At 35.4% G+C, this 20,145-nt stretch overlaps 1 protein-coding gene across 1 annotated transcript in view; it reads left to right on the top strand.

Annotated features, from left to right (window-relative positions):
* The window catches only part of LOC120515500 (E3 ubiquitin-protein ligase NRDP1-like), a 79,938-nt gene extending 63,971 nt beyond the window's left edge, over positions 1-15,967 (top strand). The window contains exons 4-5 of the mRNA XM_039736561.1: positions 13,661-13,719; positions 15,776-15,967. Coding sequence (XP_039592495.1) covers positions 13,661-13,719; positions 15,776-15,967 — 251 coding nt within the window. The remainder of the gene's footprint in view (positions 1-13,660; positions 13,720-15,775) is intronic.
* Positions 15,968-20,145: the final 4,178 nt, after the last annotated feature.

Here is a 20,145-nt window from a genome sequence, read left to right as displayed (position 1 = left end):
GCAGGAAATTGCTCAGTTCAGACATCCGTATGGACATGGCCCAAGTGCTTTTGGTACAATAAGTTTAAAGTCAGTACTTGCACACACTTGCATATTATGTGAGTGTGACCATGTATTTCAATTTTAACAAGGTTTACGGCAGTGAAGCCTACTCATTGCTTGGCAATGGTTTTGTAAAGGTTTTTTTGGTATTTGTTTACTCTTTATTTTCCTGCCAGTATTTTCCCCATTACTCTATTCCATCTGCCAGTCAGTTACTGTATTCTAATCTATTGCTATTACTTTAGATTTTGTCAGATATACTAATGTACTAATACTGTTCTCCTTAACAATGCAGGGAGTGAGGGAACTTCTTTATCTTACAGGTTACTTTTATACTGTATTGTAGTTTGTGCAGTTTTTACAGTGTGCCTGGTTTCTATAATGTAACCCAGATTTGTGATATGAATATTGGTAGTTGTCAAGTTTATTGTTGTGTACAGTACATAGTACAATGAAATTCTTAATTCCACATGTCATCAGAACAGTAAATATGCAAGTATATACATAAGCACACACACTGTTGGTTATGCTAAAATATTTGTTCTTGTTATTGACTGTCCATGAATCTATTGCTGCAAGTATCACTGGTCATGTACCATTACAAATGTGTTTATACAGGATATTTCAGGTCTTGAATTATACTGTTTATAAATGTTATATACAGTCAGGGTATTTTGTGGGTCACTCATTCCATGAAAATGATTTGTTTTGCAGCCTTAGCCAATTACCTAAACCAGGGCTCTCAATGTCAAACCACAACACTCATGCAGAGCATCAGAGGCAATACAGCCATTTTACTAATCACCAGTAATATAAAAGAAAACCAGAATGTTATCAGTAAAAATAAAAAAAAACATTTTTACCCTCCTCTTTCCCAAGCTATGCAAATAGTTAATTGTTAGTGTTTCCAGATAGTTGCCTATGCATCTGCTCAATCACATTGGTAATATTTGGTTGAAAGGCTGAAGTAGTATTCACCAGGACTTGTGCATGGTGAGCATCCCTTAGTTTAGATCTGTGCTTTGATTTGTTAATTTTCATAGTGGAAGACAATATCTTGCACAATATCTTGTGTGCTTTTCAAAAGACATATCAACTTCCTGAATACTTTAGATACAGTTAGGTCCGTAAATATTTGGACAGAGACGTTTTTCTAATTTTGGTTCTGTACATTACCCCAATGAATTTTAAATGCAACAACTCAGATGTAGTTGAAGTGCAGAGTGTCAGCTTTAATTCAGTGGGGTCAACAAAACGATTGTATAAAAATGTGAGGCAACTAAAGCATTTTTTAACACAATCCCTTCATTTCAGGGGCTCAAAAGTAATTGGATAATTGACTCAAAGGCTATTTCATGGGCAGGTGTGGGCAAGTCCATCGTTATGTCATTATCAATTAAGCAGATAAAAGGCCTGGAGTTGATTTGAGGTGTGGTGCTTGCATGTGGAAGATTTTCTGTGAACAGATAACATGCGGTCAAAGGAGCTCTCCATGTAGGTGAAAGAAGCCATCCTTAAGCTGTAAAAACAGAAAAAACCCATCCGAGAAATTGTTACAATATCACGAGTGGCAAAATCTACAGTTTGGTACATCCTGAGAAAAAAAGCAAGCACTGGTGAACTCAGCAACGCAAAAAAAACTTGGACGTCCACGGAAGACAACAGTGGTGGATGATCGTAGAATCATTTCCATGGTGAAGAGAAACCCCTTCACAACAGCCAACCAAGTGAACAACACTCTCCAGGGGGTAGGCGTATCGATATCCAAGTCTATCATAAAGAGAAGACTGCATGAAAGTAAATACAGAGGGTACACTGCAAGGTGCAATCCACTCATAAGCCTCAAGAATAGAAAGGCTAGATTGGACTTTGCTAAAGAACATCTAAAAAAGCCAGCACAGGTCTGGAAAAACATTCTTTGGATAGATGAAACCAAGATCAACCTCTACCAGAATGGTGTCAAGAAAAAAGTATGGAGAAGGCGTGGGACAGCTCATTATCCAAAGCATACCACATCATCTGTAAAACACAGTGGAGGCAGTGTGATGGCTTGTGCTTGCATGGCTGCCAGTGGCACTGGGACACTAGTGTTTATTGATGATGTGACACAGGACAGAAGCAGCCGAATGAATTCTGAGGTGTTCAGAGACATACTGTCTGCTCAAATCCAGCTAAATGCAGTCAAATTGATTGGGTGGCGTTTCATGATACAGATGGACAATGACCCAAAACATAACAGCCAAAGCATCCCAGGAGTTTATTAAAGCAAAGAAGTGGAAAATTCTTGAATGGCCAAGTCAGTCACCTGATCTTAACCCAATTGAACATGCAGTTTACTTGTTGTAGACTAAACTTCGGACAGAAAGGCCCACAAACAAAAAGCAACTGAAAGCCGCTGCAGTAAAGGCCTGGCACAGCATTAAAAAGGAGGAAATCCAGCATCGGGTGATGTCCATGAGTTCAAGACTTCAGGCTATTATTGCCAGCAATGGGTTTTCAACCAAGTATTAGAAATTAACATTTTTTTTCAACTTATTTAAATTGTCCAATTACTTTTGAGCCCCTGAAATAAAGGGATTGTGTTAAAAAAATACTTTAGTTCCCTCACATTTTTATGCAATCTTTTTGTTCAACCTACTGAATTAAAGCTGAATGTCTGCACTTCAACTACATCTGAATTGTTTCATTTAAAATTCATTGTGGTAATGTACAAAACCAAAATTAGAAAAAAAAACTGTCTCTGTCCAAATGTTTATGGACCTAACTGTATCTCTGAAAATGAACAAAGTAGTTTTCAGAAAATCTGTCTGATCCTGGTTTGGTCTCCTTTTGCACCCCTGAATTACAGCTTTAGCTGACTGTTCAATGACAGTCAATAAGTTCAATCTGTAGGTGATTAGAAACACTGTCTACACTGACAGAGAAAGTGCCTTCAAACAGTTTGAAAGTGACATTATGTATTCTGGAAACTGAAAACAGCTGGTCAAATTCCTCTAAGACCAATTCTATAGTAGCAGTATACCCTTCTCTGCCCAATGACTGTTAATATTTTCTACCAAGGATATTCATGCTGGGAAGTAAGAAAGGTTGTTCTCTGAAAGTTGTCTTCTCCAAAGTTTTATTTTGATGGTGAATGCTTGCACTGTGCTGTATTATTACTGTAATCACCTGATATGGACATTGAAGCTTAAGATTTAAGTGCATTTAGTTCCTGTGTTATGTACACAAGGAAGTAGAAATACATCAGCCAGCAGTTATCTACAAGTTGTGAAACATCTTTTCTTCCCTCTTTGATAAATAGTTAACTTTTTAACACATTTTCTTTGTTTAGCCAGAGCACCTCAGTGAGGTAAAGGATATCTCAATGGTAGCACAACAAATGAGCATGACATAAAGCCAAAGGAAAGATGCGGACTGGGAGAATTTCACAAAGCTATTGTTACACCCTGCCCCCCCCCTCATTTCAGACAATTACTGTGGAGAAAAGTGCATGAATTTAATTTAAAGGATAATTAAATAAGATAAAAAAGTTTTACCTACACTTTAAATATTATGTTTCTGCCACGTGCCAAACCCTCGTGGTAATAATTCCTCAGTTTCTGTGTAGCATGACAAAAGTCTGCTTAATTTTGTCTTTAGACAATCTGAGTCTCTGCTGGAGACCCACTGATTTTTCTTTAGATCATTTTTGATAAATGTCTGATTGTTGGCACAGAGTGTTCAGAGGTACGTCCAGTTTTAATTTTGTAACAATTTTCTAGGAGGCACTCAATGACTTTTTTTTTCTAATGTAACTTTCATAGAACCTGCCATCTAAAAGTGATTACAAAGCACTTAAGAAAAATAATGAAAAGCAACAAGACTACCAAAGCTATACTGCTGCAAAGAAATACCTTTTAGACAGATATAAACCCTCTTCACACCTTGAAGCTAAGTTGATATTGTTAATAAGTACCATGTGCAATATGTAATATTTAATGGTAATATAGCTACAGTGTGTTGTTCTTTAGATATACAGTACAGTTAGTAAAAGTGTTTTCCAAATTCCACTATTACAGTCCTCAGTCTAAACATTACACTTTACGGCACGGCTTGCGCATGCTGATTCACAAATTAGAGTATTGTGTTTTCATTTCAGTTTCACGTTAGTTGATCTTAATAAGAATATTATGGAAATACTTTGTTGTTCTGCAGAGATTCATTGAGGGTTAAGTCTTCAGGACTGGTTTAAGCACGTCATTTTTCCAATTTGTATTACACAAGTTTACATATGAGAAAGGATGGGGGAAAAAAAACAAAAACCAAAATAGGATTGAATTATATAATGTCCCCTTTCCATTTTGAACTATTGTTGCAAGTTCCCTCTCTGGACAAATTGTGTTTTTTTAAAAATAGCTTTAGATATTAATGTCACATTACAATGGTACAGTAAATGTCAGTGACAGCTAGTAGATCATAGCCGGATGGCGCTTAAAATGCCCCAAAGCAGAGATTAGCACAAAGTACTTAGAAACCAAAATCATAGATGTGTATTGTAGGAAGTGTCTTCGTCCAGTATTTTCTGGTGAGAAATATAACAAAAAAAATCAGCAAGAAAAAAGATATCATAAAAAGATAACAATCCATAGAAATAATATGTAACAATCAATCAAAAACAAACTAATAGTATCCAAAAAAAAGGAGAAATTTGACAAATAACTAAAACTTTCATTCACTGTAGTTAGGCGATGGCTCTCAAAATGCAAATAGTCCAACGCTGCCAAATAAAAAGAATAATATATTACTCTGTAGCAACCAAAAATTTCTCTTTTCCGATTGCTGAAGCACTCCCCAAATCTAGGAGGCACACTGGCTTAACAAGGTTGAAATTTAAACAGCCAACAGCAGAAAAAAACTTTGCAATACACACAATAGCAACACTTATCCTCACTACTGACTCCAGGGTTGCCAGGAAGTAGAGTCAAAATCCCCCCATCAGCAAGCCAATTTCCCCCAATTCCAAAAACTATTTTACGTTTAATAAATACTGTTTCTAAAACCTGAGCACTGTTTAGAAGTAAAGAAAAGGTTTATCACTAGTACAAGTACACTTAAACTAATAAAGAATTCTTTCAGACTTTCAATATCCATGCCTGTTTTTGCTCTACATTGTGGTTATTCACTAATGATGGGCACCTTTTGTTATTCAAATCATGTTAAAGTATTTACTTGATAAACAATCATGCTAATGACAAAAAAGCAGTGAAATTATTCTTTAATAATATTAAAGTTTACTGAACATACTGCACACAATTCCTTCATCTTTTTTTTTTTAACTTGCACTGCTTTTTATCACTAATTAATATTGTTTTCATCACTATGCTGCTGCTGGAGTAAATTAATTTCCCCTTGGGGATTAATAAAGTATCTATCTATCTATCTATCTATCTATCTATCTATCTATCTATCTATCTATCTATCTATCTATCATAAGAAACCTCATTTTAAGCATGTGAAGCAATGCTTTGTGTTCTGAAATGAACCAATGCATTTTAAAATGGCATAAATGAAGACAGTTTTCAAATTAAAATATAATAATATAACACAATACACTTTCTCAGTTTAACTTAGAAGCTGAAGAGTTTGAAACACTTTTAAGAGGTAAACATTAAGACCCTGATAAATTTTTTAAAAATAAGCTAACTAACCAGTTTAAATATTTCTTCAAAAAAGATTGTTATTGTAATGTTGCTAATTTTAGTTATAATGGACAATACATATGTTAGTAATAGAAAATGGTGCAAGCAATCTTCTGTGGACGAAATGGTACATACTGTATTTCAGCTGTACATTTTTGGAGCATCTGATCACTTGGGACAAAAGCTCCTGCAATCTTGGTTCTTCCACTATTAGCCATACTTTACATGTAAAAGACTATTTAGTGTTTTAATTTGAAGTCCGTTCCTCAACTTCATCTTCAAATTATTAACAATGCTTAATGTTCTCTCCACTGTTGCATTAGATATAGGTAGTAGCACAAAGATAGTGCAAGTGAAGGCAAATGGCTAAATCTTGGATTTCCAGAAGATTCATGGTCCTTACATATTTCAAACCAGAAACATTCATCATTTGTTTCAGTTTAATCTATGTCCTTGCATATCACATTGAACTCTTTTGCCAGACATGTAATTGGTATCTTTATCTGTGAAAGAGCCTCTTTTGGATGAAGCATATCAAGCTTCTCCAGCATTGTCAGATTTTCTGGCAAGCGACTCTGTAGTTAAAGAGCTAATTTCCCAAGCATACACTGTAAAAAATAATGCGTTAAAAGTACTTAAAAAAATAAGGTAACAAATACAAGCAATATTTTTGAGTAGATTTAATATACTGCACTGTTGAGTAAACTTAATTTATTAATTTACTCAAATTTACCTAAAATACATGAGTTTGATTAAATATAAGTAGTGGCAAAAATGGTTTTATTTTACTCCAATTTTCATTTGAATTACAGTACTAAAAAAATGAGTAATAATACAACGCTGGACAGTAATGACTGTATGACAAATACATGCTAAAATTCCATATATCTATTTATTTGAACATACTACAGATAGTCACAACAACAGAGTTATATTTTCAAAGGAAAATTAAATCCGATGTCTGAGGATAATTTTCACTGAATTACTGACATTCAAATGTCAATACAAATTTTCTTTTCTTTTTTTAAACTTACACAAAAAGTATATCTCAATCAAATAATGTCCCAGGAATGAGTGGTAAACGGGAAGGAAACAGAGAGTGAAAAAGTGAAATCCTTTTCCACTACTTTTCAGTATGCGATAGCGAAAATCCTGAAATAAAATAGGACGTAGGAAATCAAACATCGCTAAATAAATCATAGTGTTAAAAATTAACCAGAAAATACATTACCTGTGTAGAACACTAATTAAATAAGAGGTCAAATAATACCGTGACGGTTAGGCAAACGTCTTTTTGTGTTGTTTACAGATCTTAGTTTAGGACAAACGCCATAGCGTTCTCAAACTTATCTCAAAGTTTTAAACGGTAAAAAAAAAATAAAATATGAACATACGTTAACTATCTGAGAAATGTGCTTGCTTTTTAAAGCAAACCAGAGAGGTAGGTTGTTAGAAAGACGCTACATTGCTCGCCACGTTTCCCACATGAAGGGAAAGGTTTCGTGAAAACAACGAATGCTTACGTCTGTAACTATACGAAATGAAATACTAGTTATTCATTACGGAATTAATATGCTTTATACTTACACATTCGTAGTAAAATAGCTCTTATTATGGAGAAGCGTTACAAATGAATGCGTTGTTGTAAAGACCAAGAAATCGATGTGAGAGGAAGTGCTGTGTCATTAAATTTAACTTAAATGTGTTGAATTCACTTCATAGTTTTTTTATTTAGAATAAGTTATAAAAAATGTTTACATTTTAAGAAAAATAAGTTCACATTATTCTTAATTTGTTTTATTGAATTAGAATTAAATAATCAATAAAAAGAGTAAAACCTATTTTTACTAAAGTAATGATTATTTTGCGTATAGCTATTTTTTTGTTAGTATTTTTCACAAATGCAAGATTTATTTTTTACAGTGTAGCTTTGCACCTTTCTTTCACTGTCTCAACAGCACACTTATTGGGAAGAGAGTCAGCACAGCAGGAAAACTCATAACCAAAATAATACAGTAGATAGCTGCTGCTGGCATAAGATAGTTTTCCAAATTGAAAGTAACTAGATCTGAAGTGCAAAGGTTTTCTAGATAATTTGGATTAACTATTAGTTTCAGCACAGAACGACAGTACATGCTCAAGTGCAGGAAGAGATTAGATTGTCTGGCTGTGACTGCTGGAAATGGCTGATTTGTTTCGTTTAGCCCACTGAGGGTCGATTTTAGGAATATCAAGTAGAGCTTATTATATGGATGAGTCATCAAATCACTTAGAGGACTTGCTGTGTAACACTTCTGTGTGTCCCTTGCTATACTTAAATGAAGTTTTAAGACATCACACGGTGTAAAATCTTTTGCCCCCACCCCATTTCCCTCCAATGACTCCGATTCCTCCTGACCTGGCAACCCTGAATCTGACTACCGAACTAATGATATTGAGTTTTTAAACCATTTTCGCCACAATCGTCTAAAGCCATTGGAGTCATACCATTCTGAGAAAAAGGGGGAATCCTCCCATTATGATCACTTTAAGCTTAAACATAAACCAAATTGCATATATTGGACACATCCACGGGGATTATTTCAGCATTTTTTAAACAACAGAACAACACAAAATCCACGAATGACTAAAGTAAAACTCCCCCCACTGACGCACTTCCGCTGCTTTCCCCGTTTTCAGTTTGGCCGCTCTTGCCTGCTTTTTACCTTAATAGGGAAGTAAGTAGACGCTCGCGCGTAGAAACAAAAAAAAAACAAAACTGCCCGCCAACTACAAAAGGAGAAGACTCCGCCAAGCGATAAGTAAAGCCATTTTATGATATTTAAAAAGCTGATTATTGTTAGAAATATACATTAACGGTAAGCGTCTCGTAAAAGCTTTTAAAGTTATTGTTTTTTCAGTACTATATTTGCTAAGTCCACACTATACTGCAGGGCTATTCGATTACAAAATCTGTTGGACCAGATTTTCAAATCAAGACATTTAGCTGGACCAAACATTTTCAGCGGCCGGTAAGCAGCAGTTAATAAGTAATTTTAAACCAAAACAAACAAATGTATTGAATAATAAATTCGTGTTTATTCATTATTTGCCTTTAAATTTTGGTCACATCTGACACAGGCACATCAAAAAGTGCATTAAAATAAACAATAAAAAAGCTGTAACTGCAGAGAATCTAAAGAAGTAACAATAATGGTCTTCCTCTTTTGAAAAAAAAAACAACACGTTTTGGTCATAGCTGACCTACACACATCTCAAAGTATATAAAACAAAATAGTGCATGGCAAGGCTATTATAATTTTGCCTTTTTATATTAATTTTTATTTTTTTTCTAACCTTAGTAATTATGGTACAGTTAAAGAGCTACTGTAGAGTTTAGTTTTTGTGTCACAGTGAGACAGAACTGTACACTTGGAACAGGTTTTGGTATAATATGAGTATAATGTTGTTAGTGGAAGCTTACTACACTACATGACACAGTTGTTGGTTTTGTTTCTGTCTGATAAAAACAAGCACATTCAAAACCATGTACTGAATATGAACAATTTTACACAATTTTATAATTTTTAAAATGTTTTCTATGTCATTTGTGCTGAACAAATCTGCACTGACTGTTGGCACTTTTTTCTTTTCATTTTATTGCCCAGAATGGGCCAATTTGTAATAAAATGTAGGTGAATTGTAAGGTGTGAGGGTTTTGTTTACTCTAAATGTCTACAGCACACGACATATCCTGCTCCAACGACAACATGCTTATAATGGATGCCTTCTATATTGCATTGAAAAATCTCAAATACTGGGCTTTGTTATTTTCTACCAGCCATATTGATCTCTGATTCTATCTCAGGCAAAACCATTTATAGACAGAATTTTGCCACCTGCAGGCCTGAAAAGATATCAAAAATCCAAAAATAGATTCTACTGTGTTCTGAAAGGTGTGACCATAAAAATCACAGGGGCTTAGAAAGAACAAAGCTCTTATGCTTGAATCAGTGTGCAGACCCCACCTAGCTGTATTGAGTGAAACAAAGAAAAACAAGCATGTAGTGTCAAGGTTAGGGGCAGTGAGACTTAAATAGCCACATGCATAAGAACAGTAAACCCATAATGAGCAGAGCAAGAGCAGGTAATAAGAGTATGTACAGGGACAAAATGACAGAGACAGCATCTAAAATTAAGAACAATATATACATTATCTAAACCAGTTAATCCAGAGCAGAAACCTGGAGCCTACCCCAGCAGGTTTGGATGCAAGGCAGAAAAAGTCCCTGGTATGCAATATGTATGATATGGCTGATGTTAAGAACAAAAAGAATATGATATTTCAAAAATCTATTTTGAAAGAGAGAGAAACATTGAAAATGGGGATAGATGGGGACAGATATTTTAAAACATAATTCTGCTACTGGATTATTTTCACAATATCAGGTATTTTGAGCTGTGAATATTAACTAAAAAAGAAATTAATAAATATAGCATAAATACTAAAACACATTAGTATGTTTAGCAGTAATATTCTGTCAGGGTGCTTCTGTCAAAATGTCAATCAAAAATGATTGATACTTGATGGTCCGGCCCCTTTCCTCTGATTGGTGGGTTTAATTGATGTGCCCTGCCCCTGGTCGGGTGATTAGTGAATTACAACCTGTCCCCTCCCTAGCCCTGCTCAGACCCCAACCTTAATCTCACCCCCACCCTCCTGATTGGTCAGGGTTTGTGTTAAGAGCAGTTTGAGGGATGCTGCCTCTGCATAATCAAACCCTCGCCCCCAGTCTGTCAACACCTGTTAGGGACAATTTAGAATCGACAAATGCACCGGACCTGCATGTCTTTGGACTGTGGGAAGAAACCCACGCAGACACGGGGAGAACATGCAAACTCCACACAGTGAGGACCCGGGAAGCGAACCCGGGTCACCTAACTGCGAGGCCGCCCTGTTTTAGTGAATAGTTACATATCTATTATATGTGTTAGCACAGTAATTAGAATTTTACTAAAAATTGTGTGGGTTATTCTTTTTTTTAGGTAGTCCATGCTACATATGGCAACTATCATTGAACACTGCTTTGCCCTTATTTGTGAATAATCACCCTTTGTTTTAGTAGCATTCAGGGTGAAAGGGATGTAAGTTTGTGCTGTGATTCCAAAAATCAAGAAGTGTCTGCATTCTTCTTGAATACAAGTCAGAGGACCAGGGTTTGTGCAGTGATCATTGTCAAGGTCAGAGTTAAGCTAAACATTATTATTCCAAAATGAAACATTTACTTGCCCATATCCATATCAGGAAAGTATCACAAATATAAGACAGTAAAAAACTAAGTCACAGAGGAAATTAAAAAACATATTAAGACCAGATCAACAAGGGATCACCCCAAGCTCACAGCACACTGCAACTGAACCTACGTGTTCTTCAGAATATTATTAGCTAAATTGTCCTCCTCTATTTAGCCAGTTCCATGGGGTTGCAAAGAGTTGGGGAAAACATTATTTAACATCTGCTAGTATTATGCTAATTAACATTAGCTTGCTATTGTTATGACCTTGTCTGGCACTAAAAGTTGTTTTTGTGTTCCTCCTGATTTCAGGAAGAACATTAAATATTGGAGTTAGGAATATTAACTAGACTGGTAGTCTTGATTGTAATGGAGTTTGGCATTTGTGCCAAAATGAAAAAAACAAATAAATAAATCAATAAAGGTAATTATGAAGTAAATAACCACATGAAAAAGTGAGTTATTACAATTTGAAAAATGCCAATGATATATAAAAAGATTGATAGGTGACAAAACCAAAATGAAAAGAAACCTTTTGAAATAAATAATAAGCTTTTTTGACACATGCAATCTGGAATAGTCTGAATAGGAAATATGTCTTAAAGAGTTAATTTATAAATAAAACTTGCAAATGTCAAATTAAAAATATTAAATATTAAAACTGAATAACACACAGAAGTAACATTTAATGATATCAATTAGTGTTAAGTATTATCAAACACTGTTCTGTTTTATAAGGTTTATTTATTTATTTATTTTAGTTATAAACAAAATTATTGGCTGCATTTTGCTTTGAAATTAACAATAGTTTGATACAGCTTTAAGAATTAGAATGCAAGACAAACTTATACACTTAATAACAAATGTTGCTGTTTCAGTAGGGTTATCTTGTATCTCTGTTTATTTTAACCTTTTGACAAGAAACCCTTAGGCCAGGGAAATATACAACATATATTGAAAATGAACAGTGCCAGCATGCTAACTAAAAAAGACGACCCATCTGGATATGATATTTTAGAATATGTACCTGTTCGGTAACCACATGAGACTGACAAACTAAATGGTCTCCACTTAATTGTCAAACTTCCTACAGGGTACTGCGGATATTGTAATGGAGAGTGCAAAAGATTCTATAATATTTATTCTTTAAAGGTCAATAGGACAGAGATATAGTGCATGTGTCTGCAGTGTTAACCAGTCACAGTACATTATGTTCAAAATTCACCTATTGTTTTTCAGAAGAGACAGGACAAGTGCTGCCTGTGTTCTCTTTTCTCTCTTCTGTATTAACTATTAACAATTACCATACTCCTGATACATTAGTCTTTTTTATGCAGAAGTACATTTTACAGACCTGAAGAAGATACATTTTTCCACTTGACAGCTACAACCTTTGGCTTTTTACCTAAAATCCTTTACCTTCAAAAGTTAAAAAACACAAAACGTGCATCTGAAAGAAGGAGGTGCTGCGCGTGCTCGACCTCACACAGCAGGGGTGGGGGGTGGACGCGTGTAGAGCCTGTCAGTTTGCAGCAGCTGATGTGAATCAGGTTTCTGATCTCAGAAAAAGGCACACAGATACATTGCTGATGCTGGAAGCTTGCCTTTCTGCGAGAGGACTTTCTGTGAAATGGGAAAGGATGTTTTACTGCAGTAGCTGTAAGTGGTTTTGATTAAAAAAAAAAAAGGTTTTCCTTTTTTCACAAATTATAAAGCAAAGGTTAGATAGATAGATATTTTAATCTCGTGATAATGTTAAAATAATAGATAAATGCAGGGGCATGATCCATATCAATCAGGGAGACCTGGCTAAGTATGAGAAGGAACATGTCTGAACATATCGATTAGGCCTTGGGTTCATGGCAAGGTAGTTCTTTTGATATAAAGGGCCTCGGGAGAAGGGGCAGGGAGGGGGAGTGGTGCCAGCCAACAAAGAGGTGTTGACAGACTAGGGGTGGGGGGCAATGCAGAGTCAGCATCCATCAAACTGCTCTTGACACAAACCCTGAACCAATCAGACGGTTGGGGGTGAATTAAGGCAGGATCAACACCCATCAAACTGTTCTTGACACAAACCCTGAACCAATCAGGCGGGATCAACACCCATCAAAATGCTCTTGACACAAACCCTGACCAATCAGGAGGGTGGGGGTGGGATTAAGGCAGAGTCTGGGTGGGGCCAACACCCATCAAACTGCTCTTGACACAAACCTTGACCAATCAGGTGGAGGGGTGGGATTAAGGCGGGGCTATTGAGGGGACTATTGGGCGGGGCTATTGAGGGGACAGGTTATAATTCACCAATCTCCCGACAGGGTGCAGGGTGAACTAATCAGAGGAAAGTGGGCGTGGTCAACAAGTCATCAATCATTTTTGATTGACATTTTGACAGAAGCACCCTGACATAGTACTACTTAGCATTTCATCAATTGGCAGACTGTCTTCTCCTGCCTACCTGTAGTTCAGTAGAGACATTGCCAACTGACATTGCTAATCCAGGAACAGCAAGAGCGGACTCTTCGTTTTTTTTTTAATCTTTATTATTATATTTGCAGTATTGTACTTATATAGTTGTAACCAAAGACTAACAACAATATCAGCTATATAGAATTGCCACATCTAAACTGACAACTTGTCTGAGCTGTTGCCTTCGTTTTTTGGATATAGGAGCCACTGCAGTCATGGAGTACGAAGAGGAACAGGAGCAGGAGGTATATAACCCAGAGGTGAGTGCAAAATGTTGGTAGCTGTCTGCAGTCCATTAACGAATCTCGATTTTGGCTTTCAGTGCTGTCACTTTTCTTTACAATGCTGTTATTTAAATACTGAAGACCTTACTCTGGCAGTGTGTTCTTGTAGTGAGTATACAGTGTATATGGGTTTGATTTACATCTGATTACGTTTGGCTTGCTGGATTGTTTTATCTTGTGTTGTATTGTGAAGTTATCTTTCGGAAAGTGTCGTATAAGTCCTGTTGTAACCACTAGGGACACCACTGAGCCCCAAATCACAGACACTGCAATACAGCACATGTTGATGTGATAAAATGAAGAACATTTATTCACATGCACAGTGCTTCTTCACAATCCTTTTCAACAATTATTCCTAATAAATTCAATTAACTAAACAATACTTACTCCTGTCCATCTTCCGCTGAATGTTGCCTGCTGCCTCTGGACTCTGACTCAATGATATGAGGCAGTGGGCTCTGTTTTATGCCAGACCCTGGGATGATTCCAGTGCCACACCTTTTCTTCCAGGAAACACTTCCAGGCCATAACGGTAATAGGGAGGTCCTCCCCTGACATTGCCCCCTACTCACATATGGGACCTCAACAATGCTTTATTTCTGGACTCAATATCCTAAGCACCCCTGTGGGCGTCCCGACTGGGCTGAAATGTGAAGACCACTGCCACCTGATGTATGAGGGATGAAACTGCTCTCTATTCCCAGCTATCGCTGGTCTGTCCACAAAGTTATTTTCTTATCCAGCTGGCCAGTTCACCTTTCTTGTTTGGCCTCCCATCTGGGTAATGAATGCTCTTCCTTCCCGATCAGGATGCTTGTTCTCCTCTTAAACATTGAAAAGACAATAGGAGTAAACTTAAATAATTATTAATATGGCTTGATTGGCTCTTAGAAGCACAAAATTCAGCAGAATTAAATTTTCAAAGGCACGTTAAAGTAGGTCAGCAGTTACTTTATAAGTATGTGTGTAATTATTTAAAAATCTGAATCTGCACTCATAAGGTAGACAATGTAATCAAACGTGTGCCCTATTATTATAGTGTACAGTAATAATAATAATCTTGTTCCCATGAAGCATTTTACTATGCACATGCTGACCAGCAAACAAAATGACTCTGTAAGTCATAACTGGCCTTTCAAATTAAAATCAAGTGGAATATGTTTTATGCATTGCAAATGAAGGACTAAAGCATTTAATCATTTACAATGTTAAGCGTTTTCTTTTAATGTCCTTATCTACCATTGTCACAGTTTGAGAAATGATCTGTAGTCAAAGGAGCACCTTTTGTTGGATTTAATTAGTGGTTTTCTGTAAAGATGCCTTTGAAGTGTTTTTATTTATATCGTCTTTTGGTTTTCAATTAATTTGTACAGTATATTGCTGTCAGAGGGATTATTAACAGGACTGTTTCTTGATGGGCTGTTCACTATTGAACTGCTTCTTTTACAGTAGATAATAAAAATGTTTTCCTTTGTACTGCTCTGTTTAGTGAATTTATAAGTGCTTGCTCCTTTTTTTCTGTAACTTTTCCTTGCTAATACTGTAGTGTGTGAAGGATTTAACTCCCCAGGTTGCTGTGCAGCGCTGCATCTAAAAATCTTTAAAATCATTTAAAATATTTTTTGGATGTTCAGGTTAAAAATTCTTGTAGTGCTTATTTAATGATTTCTTTTAAAGCTGGGACATTTTGGGGTTTGAATGATGCTGCCACGTGTATGTGCACTGGTACAGGAGTTAAACAGAGATGCTTTATTTGAATATTGCCAGCTGTCGTGATTGTTTGCACTAGCTGTATTTATAGTGATACCGTTAGAAGAAAATAAATGTGCTTTTGTTAATAAAAGAGTGTATTTAGGGTCTACGAACATTGTCTACCACTTGTTTTATGGGCTTCCCGCTCAGCCATCATGAATCACCCACAGGCACCCAAGTAACAAGTTGACATTGTTTGTGGGCTGTCCCCTGGTCTGAGGTGGAATATAGGATCAAGATGTCCAAGATTAACAAATTATTGGTGTTCTACTGAGATCAGCTGGCATTTTTGGAACACAGAACACCTCTGGAAGACTTGGATGTTCCACCAATCCTCTTGGCAGCAGTACTGCAGGCAGTGGTCTTGCCTGACCAGACTCTTCATAAACCCCAGTGGCTAAGACATTCCCTTTGCTGGCAGCAGGATTTTATTAGACCTGAGGTGGTGTTAAAGATGCCTGGGCCCTCATGACTGGAGGCTACACTGTGCTTGGAGAATTTGAAATTCCAGCTCAGTGCTGCTGAATTACACACTTTTTTGATGATCATTTTAAAACTGCTTGTAGTGCTTGTTTTATGATTTCTGTTAATAAAGGTACTGGCTTTAACTTGGGGTTGGGTTGGTTTTGCCTACCACTACTGACTGATGTTGCTTGGTATCTGTGTTCTGATACTACTTAAGAGGCAGTAAGTTTATTATTGTTTTCCCTTTTTACATTAGCTTTTATTTCTATATATTTTCTGACCTTACTTGGAAATTCACTTTAGTTAGTTTTCCTTCATCGTGTATTTTTAGTTTTAATTTAGTTTTTATTTTACAAAGAGATTTCTAATTTATTTTTATATATATATTAGTTTCAGTTTTCGTTTTAGTAGTTATGGTACATTTAAAGAGCTGCTATGGTGTTTAGTTTTTGTGTCACAATGAGACAGAACTGTACACTTAACGGATTTGAGTATAATATGAGTTAAAGTTTAGTGGAAGCTTACTACACTACACAATACAATTTACTATTTGGTTTTGTTTCTGTCTGATAAAAACAAGCATAATCACAACCAGGTACTGAATATTAACAGTTTTACACAATTTTATAATTTTTAAAATGTTTTCTATGTCATTTGTGCTGTACAAGTCTGCACTGACGGCACTTTTTTCTTTTCCTTTTATTGCCCAGAATGGGCCAATTTGTAATGAAATTTAGGTGAATTTTAAGGTATAAGGATTTTTTACTGTAAACATCTACAGCACACAACATATCCTGCTCCATCGACAATGTGCTTATAATGAATGCCTTCAATATTGCATTCAAAAATCTCAAATATTGGGCTTTGTTATTTTCTACCAGCCATATTGATCTCTGATTCTATCTCAGGCACAAACAATTCATAGACAAAATTTTGCCACCTGCAGGCCTGAAAAGATATCAAAAATCCAAAAATAGATTCTACTATGTTCTGACAGGTGTGACCATGAAAATCACAGGGGCTTACGAAAAACAAGGTTCTTATTCTTGAATCAGTGTGCAGACCCCACCTAGCTGTATTGAGGGAAACAAAGAAAAACAAGCTTGTAGTGTCAAAGTTAGGGGGTAGTAAGCTTTGAATAGGCCATGCATGAGAACAGTAAACCCATAATGAGCAGAGCAAGAGCAGGTAATAAGAGTATGGACAGGCACAAAATGACAGAGACAGCATCTAAAATTAAGAACAATATATACATTATCTAAACCAGTTAATCCAGAGCAGCATCACTGGAAACCTGGAGCCTACCTCAGCAGGTTTAGATGCAAGACAGGAAAAATGCCTGGTATGCAATATGTATGGTATGGCTGATGTTAAGAACAAAAAGAATATGATATTTCAACTATCTATTTTGAAACAGAGAAAAACATTGAAAAAATGGTGACATTTTAAAACATAATTCTGCTACTGAAATATTTTCACAATATCAGGTACTGTATTTTGAGCTGTGAATATTAACTAAAAAAGAAATTAATAAATATAGCATAAATACAAAAACACATTAGTATATTTAGCTTTTCATCACTTGACAGGCTTTCTTCGCCTACCTACCTGTAGTTCAGTAGAGACATTGCCAACTCGGGAATTTTACAAGGTTTGTATCACTTTGTTGTTTAACGACGTTTTTAAAACAAAAGTGATTGGTCAGCAACAATATGCCATTCTTGTATGACAACCTTGTCAGTCTCAATCAGTGCTGTTTTATTTTCAAAAATTGGGAATGGTCTCCCCTAGACTTTCTCGTGTACTCAGATATGGGAATGGATATTTGAGGAGTAAACCGCAAGACAATGATTATATTATGTACATTAAACAACCATTAATAACAAATCAAATCAAATTAATAATATATTGAGCAATTATTATAAAAGTAAAGTTGAATAAATCAGACTCTGCAGCTGCATGAATAAAAAAATATCAAGTATGTGTTCAGGTAAAGTACCACTTCCGGTTTTTGGGTTTGGCCCAAAAGTTAATACAGATCTACAATCTTGGTGTAACGACCACATGCCAAATGTCATCCATCTATCTAGTTGTGTTTTTGAGTTATCTCGTTTACACACACACACATACTTAATTCCAAAAAACTGTATTTTAGAATAGAATAGATTCATCAAAGTCTCGGTCGAATTTTTTTCATGATTACTATACTTTCTTATACTTCGTATACTTAGTATGCAAAGTGGCAGTTGAATTACTGTCAACAAAAAGCAGCCACCTGAGAAGTAAAAAGAAACGTTAGTCACGTATTATTTGTAATGTGGCCAGTTGTGATTGTCTGCTCTAGTTGCACTGCTACCGTTAAAAGAAAATAATCATGCTTTTGTTATTAACGTAGTGTTTATTTGCCATTATATTTTTAGAGTGGTTTTGGGAATAACCCTTAAAAATCGAATCTTTCATTCTCACAATAGTCATAAAACATGTATGACTAATTGGTTGTCTAGAGCAATTAAACTTTAGCAGATTCACATTCAAAAAAATAAAAAACTTGGTTAAACCAGTTTTGCTTAGGCAGTTGATATGAAATATTTTTGATAAAGGCCTAACATAAAAATAACACAATTTCAAAATTTTATAGATTTCTTCAGGTTTTCCTATAAACTTGTGCATAGCATACACTACTTTCTCATTAATATAAACTTACATAAATCTCAAGGATTCTTACCCTTTAAAGTAAACTTGTGTAACTGCCATGATCCTCTTAAAGCAGCAATTTAATTATCCCAAAGCTTTCTTTACCAGTCAAGTTTACTCATGCAGTCTTAATGTTTTATCATTATTTAAAAGTGAGCCTGAAAAGCTGTGCAATATCCAAGTAAAATATGGTATGCCAATACCTTGTTCTAGTATAGAGCTGCAGGGAGAAAGAGCATACTTACACTGCATTGATAAAAGGGGTGAAATTAGTCCTGAATGAAGCAATCTGTCACAGGACATATCTGTCCTCATTTTAAGTATCCTATATAGCAGTTAATAAATGTCCAGAAAGAAATGCTTGAGGATCCAGGAACAGTCTGATGATCTTCTGATGGCAGGACATACAGAAAACAAAATGATTATCCACATGTACAGTATGCAGGAGTGTACTGATGCAACATTAGCACATCAAAAAGCCATTAAGAAAATCCAGATCTAGCAGAGCCTATATGCATGAAAGGAAAAGTGTGCTTTGAGACATCATTTCAACATTGTATTTCAATTCCACTTTTTGTAAAGTGGAGAGTTCCACAGAAACTGAGATGCAAAGGTAGCATTTTTCTAGCAGACAAAAAAGTGAGAAACCCAGCATTGGAAGATTTCATTTGCCTAGCAGGTTTATTCTGCATAAGCATACAGGTGTTAAACTTTTGGGATGGACATAACTCTTATTTTAAATGGAAAAAGTAAAGTTCTGCAGTACCTGATATATCAAGTGGTATAAGAATTATTCTGTGGCCTGTTTATACAATTGTATTGAAGTAGATTATGGGATCCAAAATTCATCCTAGATGAGTCGACCTTTTTGAAGTGTGAGGACATTAGGTTATGTGGTGAAGGTTTTTTATTTATTGCTATAAATCATTTATTTTAAAAATAATGCAATTCATTTGTGGGTTAGTATGGCACCTTTACTCACATTATTATTAATAATAAATGTAATTAATATTTTAGATTATGTGATATATTTTAATAAAAATATATTTGGTTCTAGTGTGCAGAATTGATCAGTTAAAGCATTTCAAATTACAAAGTTTTTTAATTATTTGCTGATTACTTGTTTATCACAGGAATGTTTGCTTCTGGATTAGATCATTTGAATTCACTATAATTTTATTAAAATCATCATATCTCATGCTGAGTTTGATTGTACTTTGAATGTCTTAGGCCTGGGTGATACAGACTTAAATTGATATTGTAATTATTCTGAACCAAATGCAATATTCAGTGTTTCTCAATATGTTCTCAAAACACTTTAAACCCTTATGCCTTAAGGGGTTTTTGCTGTTATTACACCTAAACAACAAACAGAAAATGAAAGGCTATTACTCTGCTTATGTAATTAAGGAGGAGCTGCAAATGGCTTAAAGAAAGTCTTTAAATGAGAAAAAATCCTTGTTTCACACCAATATCAACTAAGTATGACAC

The sequence above is a fragment of the Polypterus senegalus genome, chromosome 15, assembly GCF_016835505.1.
Source record: "Polypterus senegalus isolate Bchr_013 chromosome 15, ASM1683550v1, whole genome shotgun sequence".
Classification (NCBI taxonomy): Eukaryota; Metazoa; Chordata; class Cladistia; order Polypteriformes; family Polypteridae; genus Polypterus; species Polypterus senegalus.
Note: the sequence above shows the minus strand (reverse complement) of the source record. Positions and strands in the feature narration are given on the sequence as shown.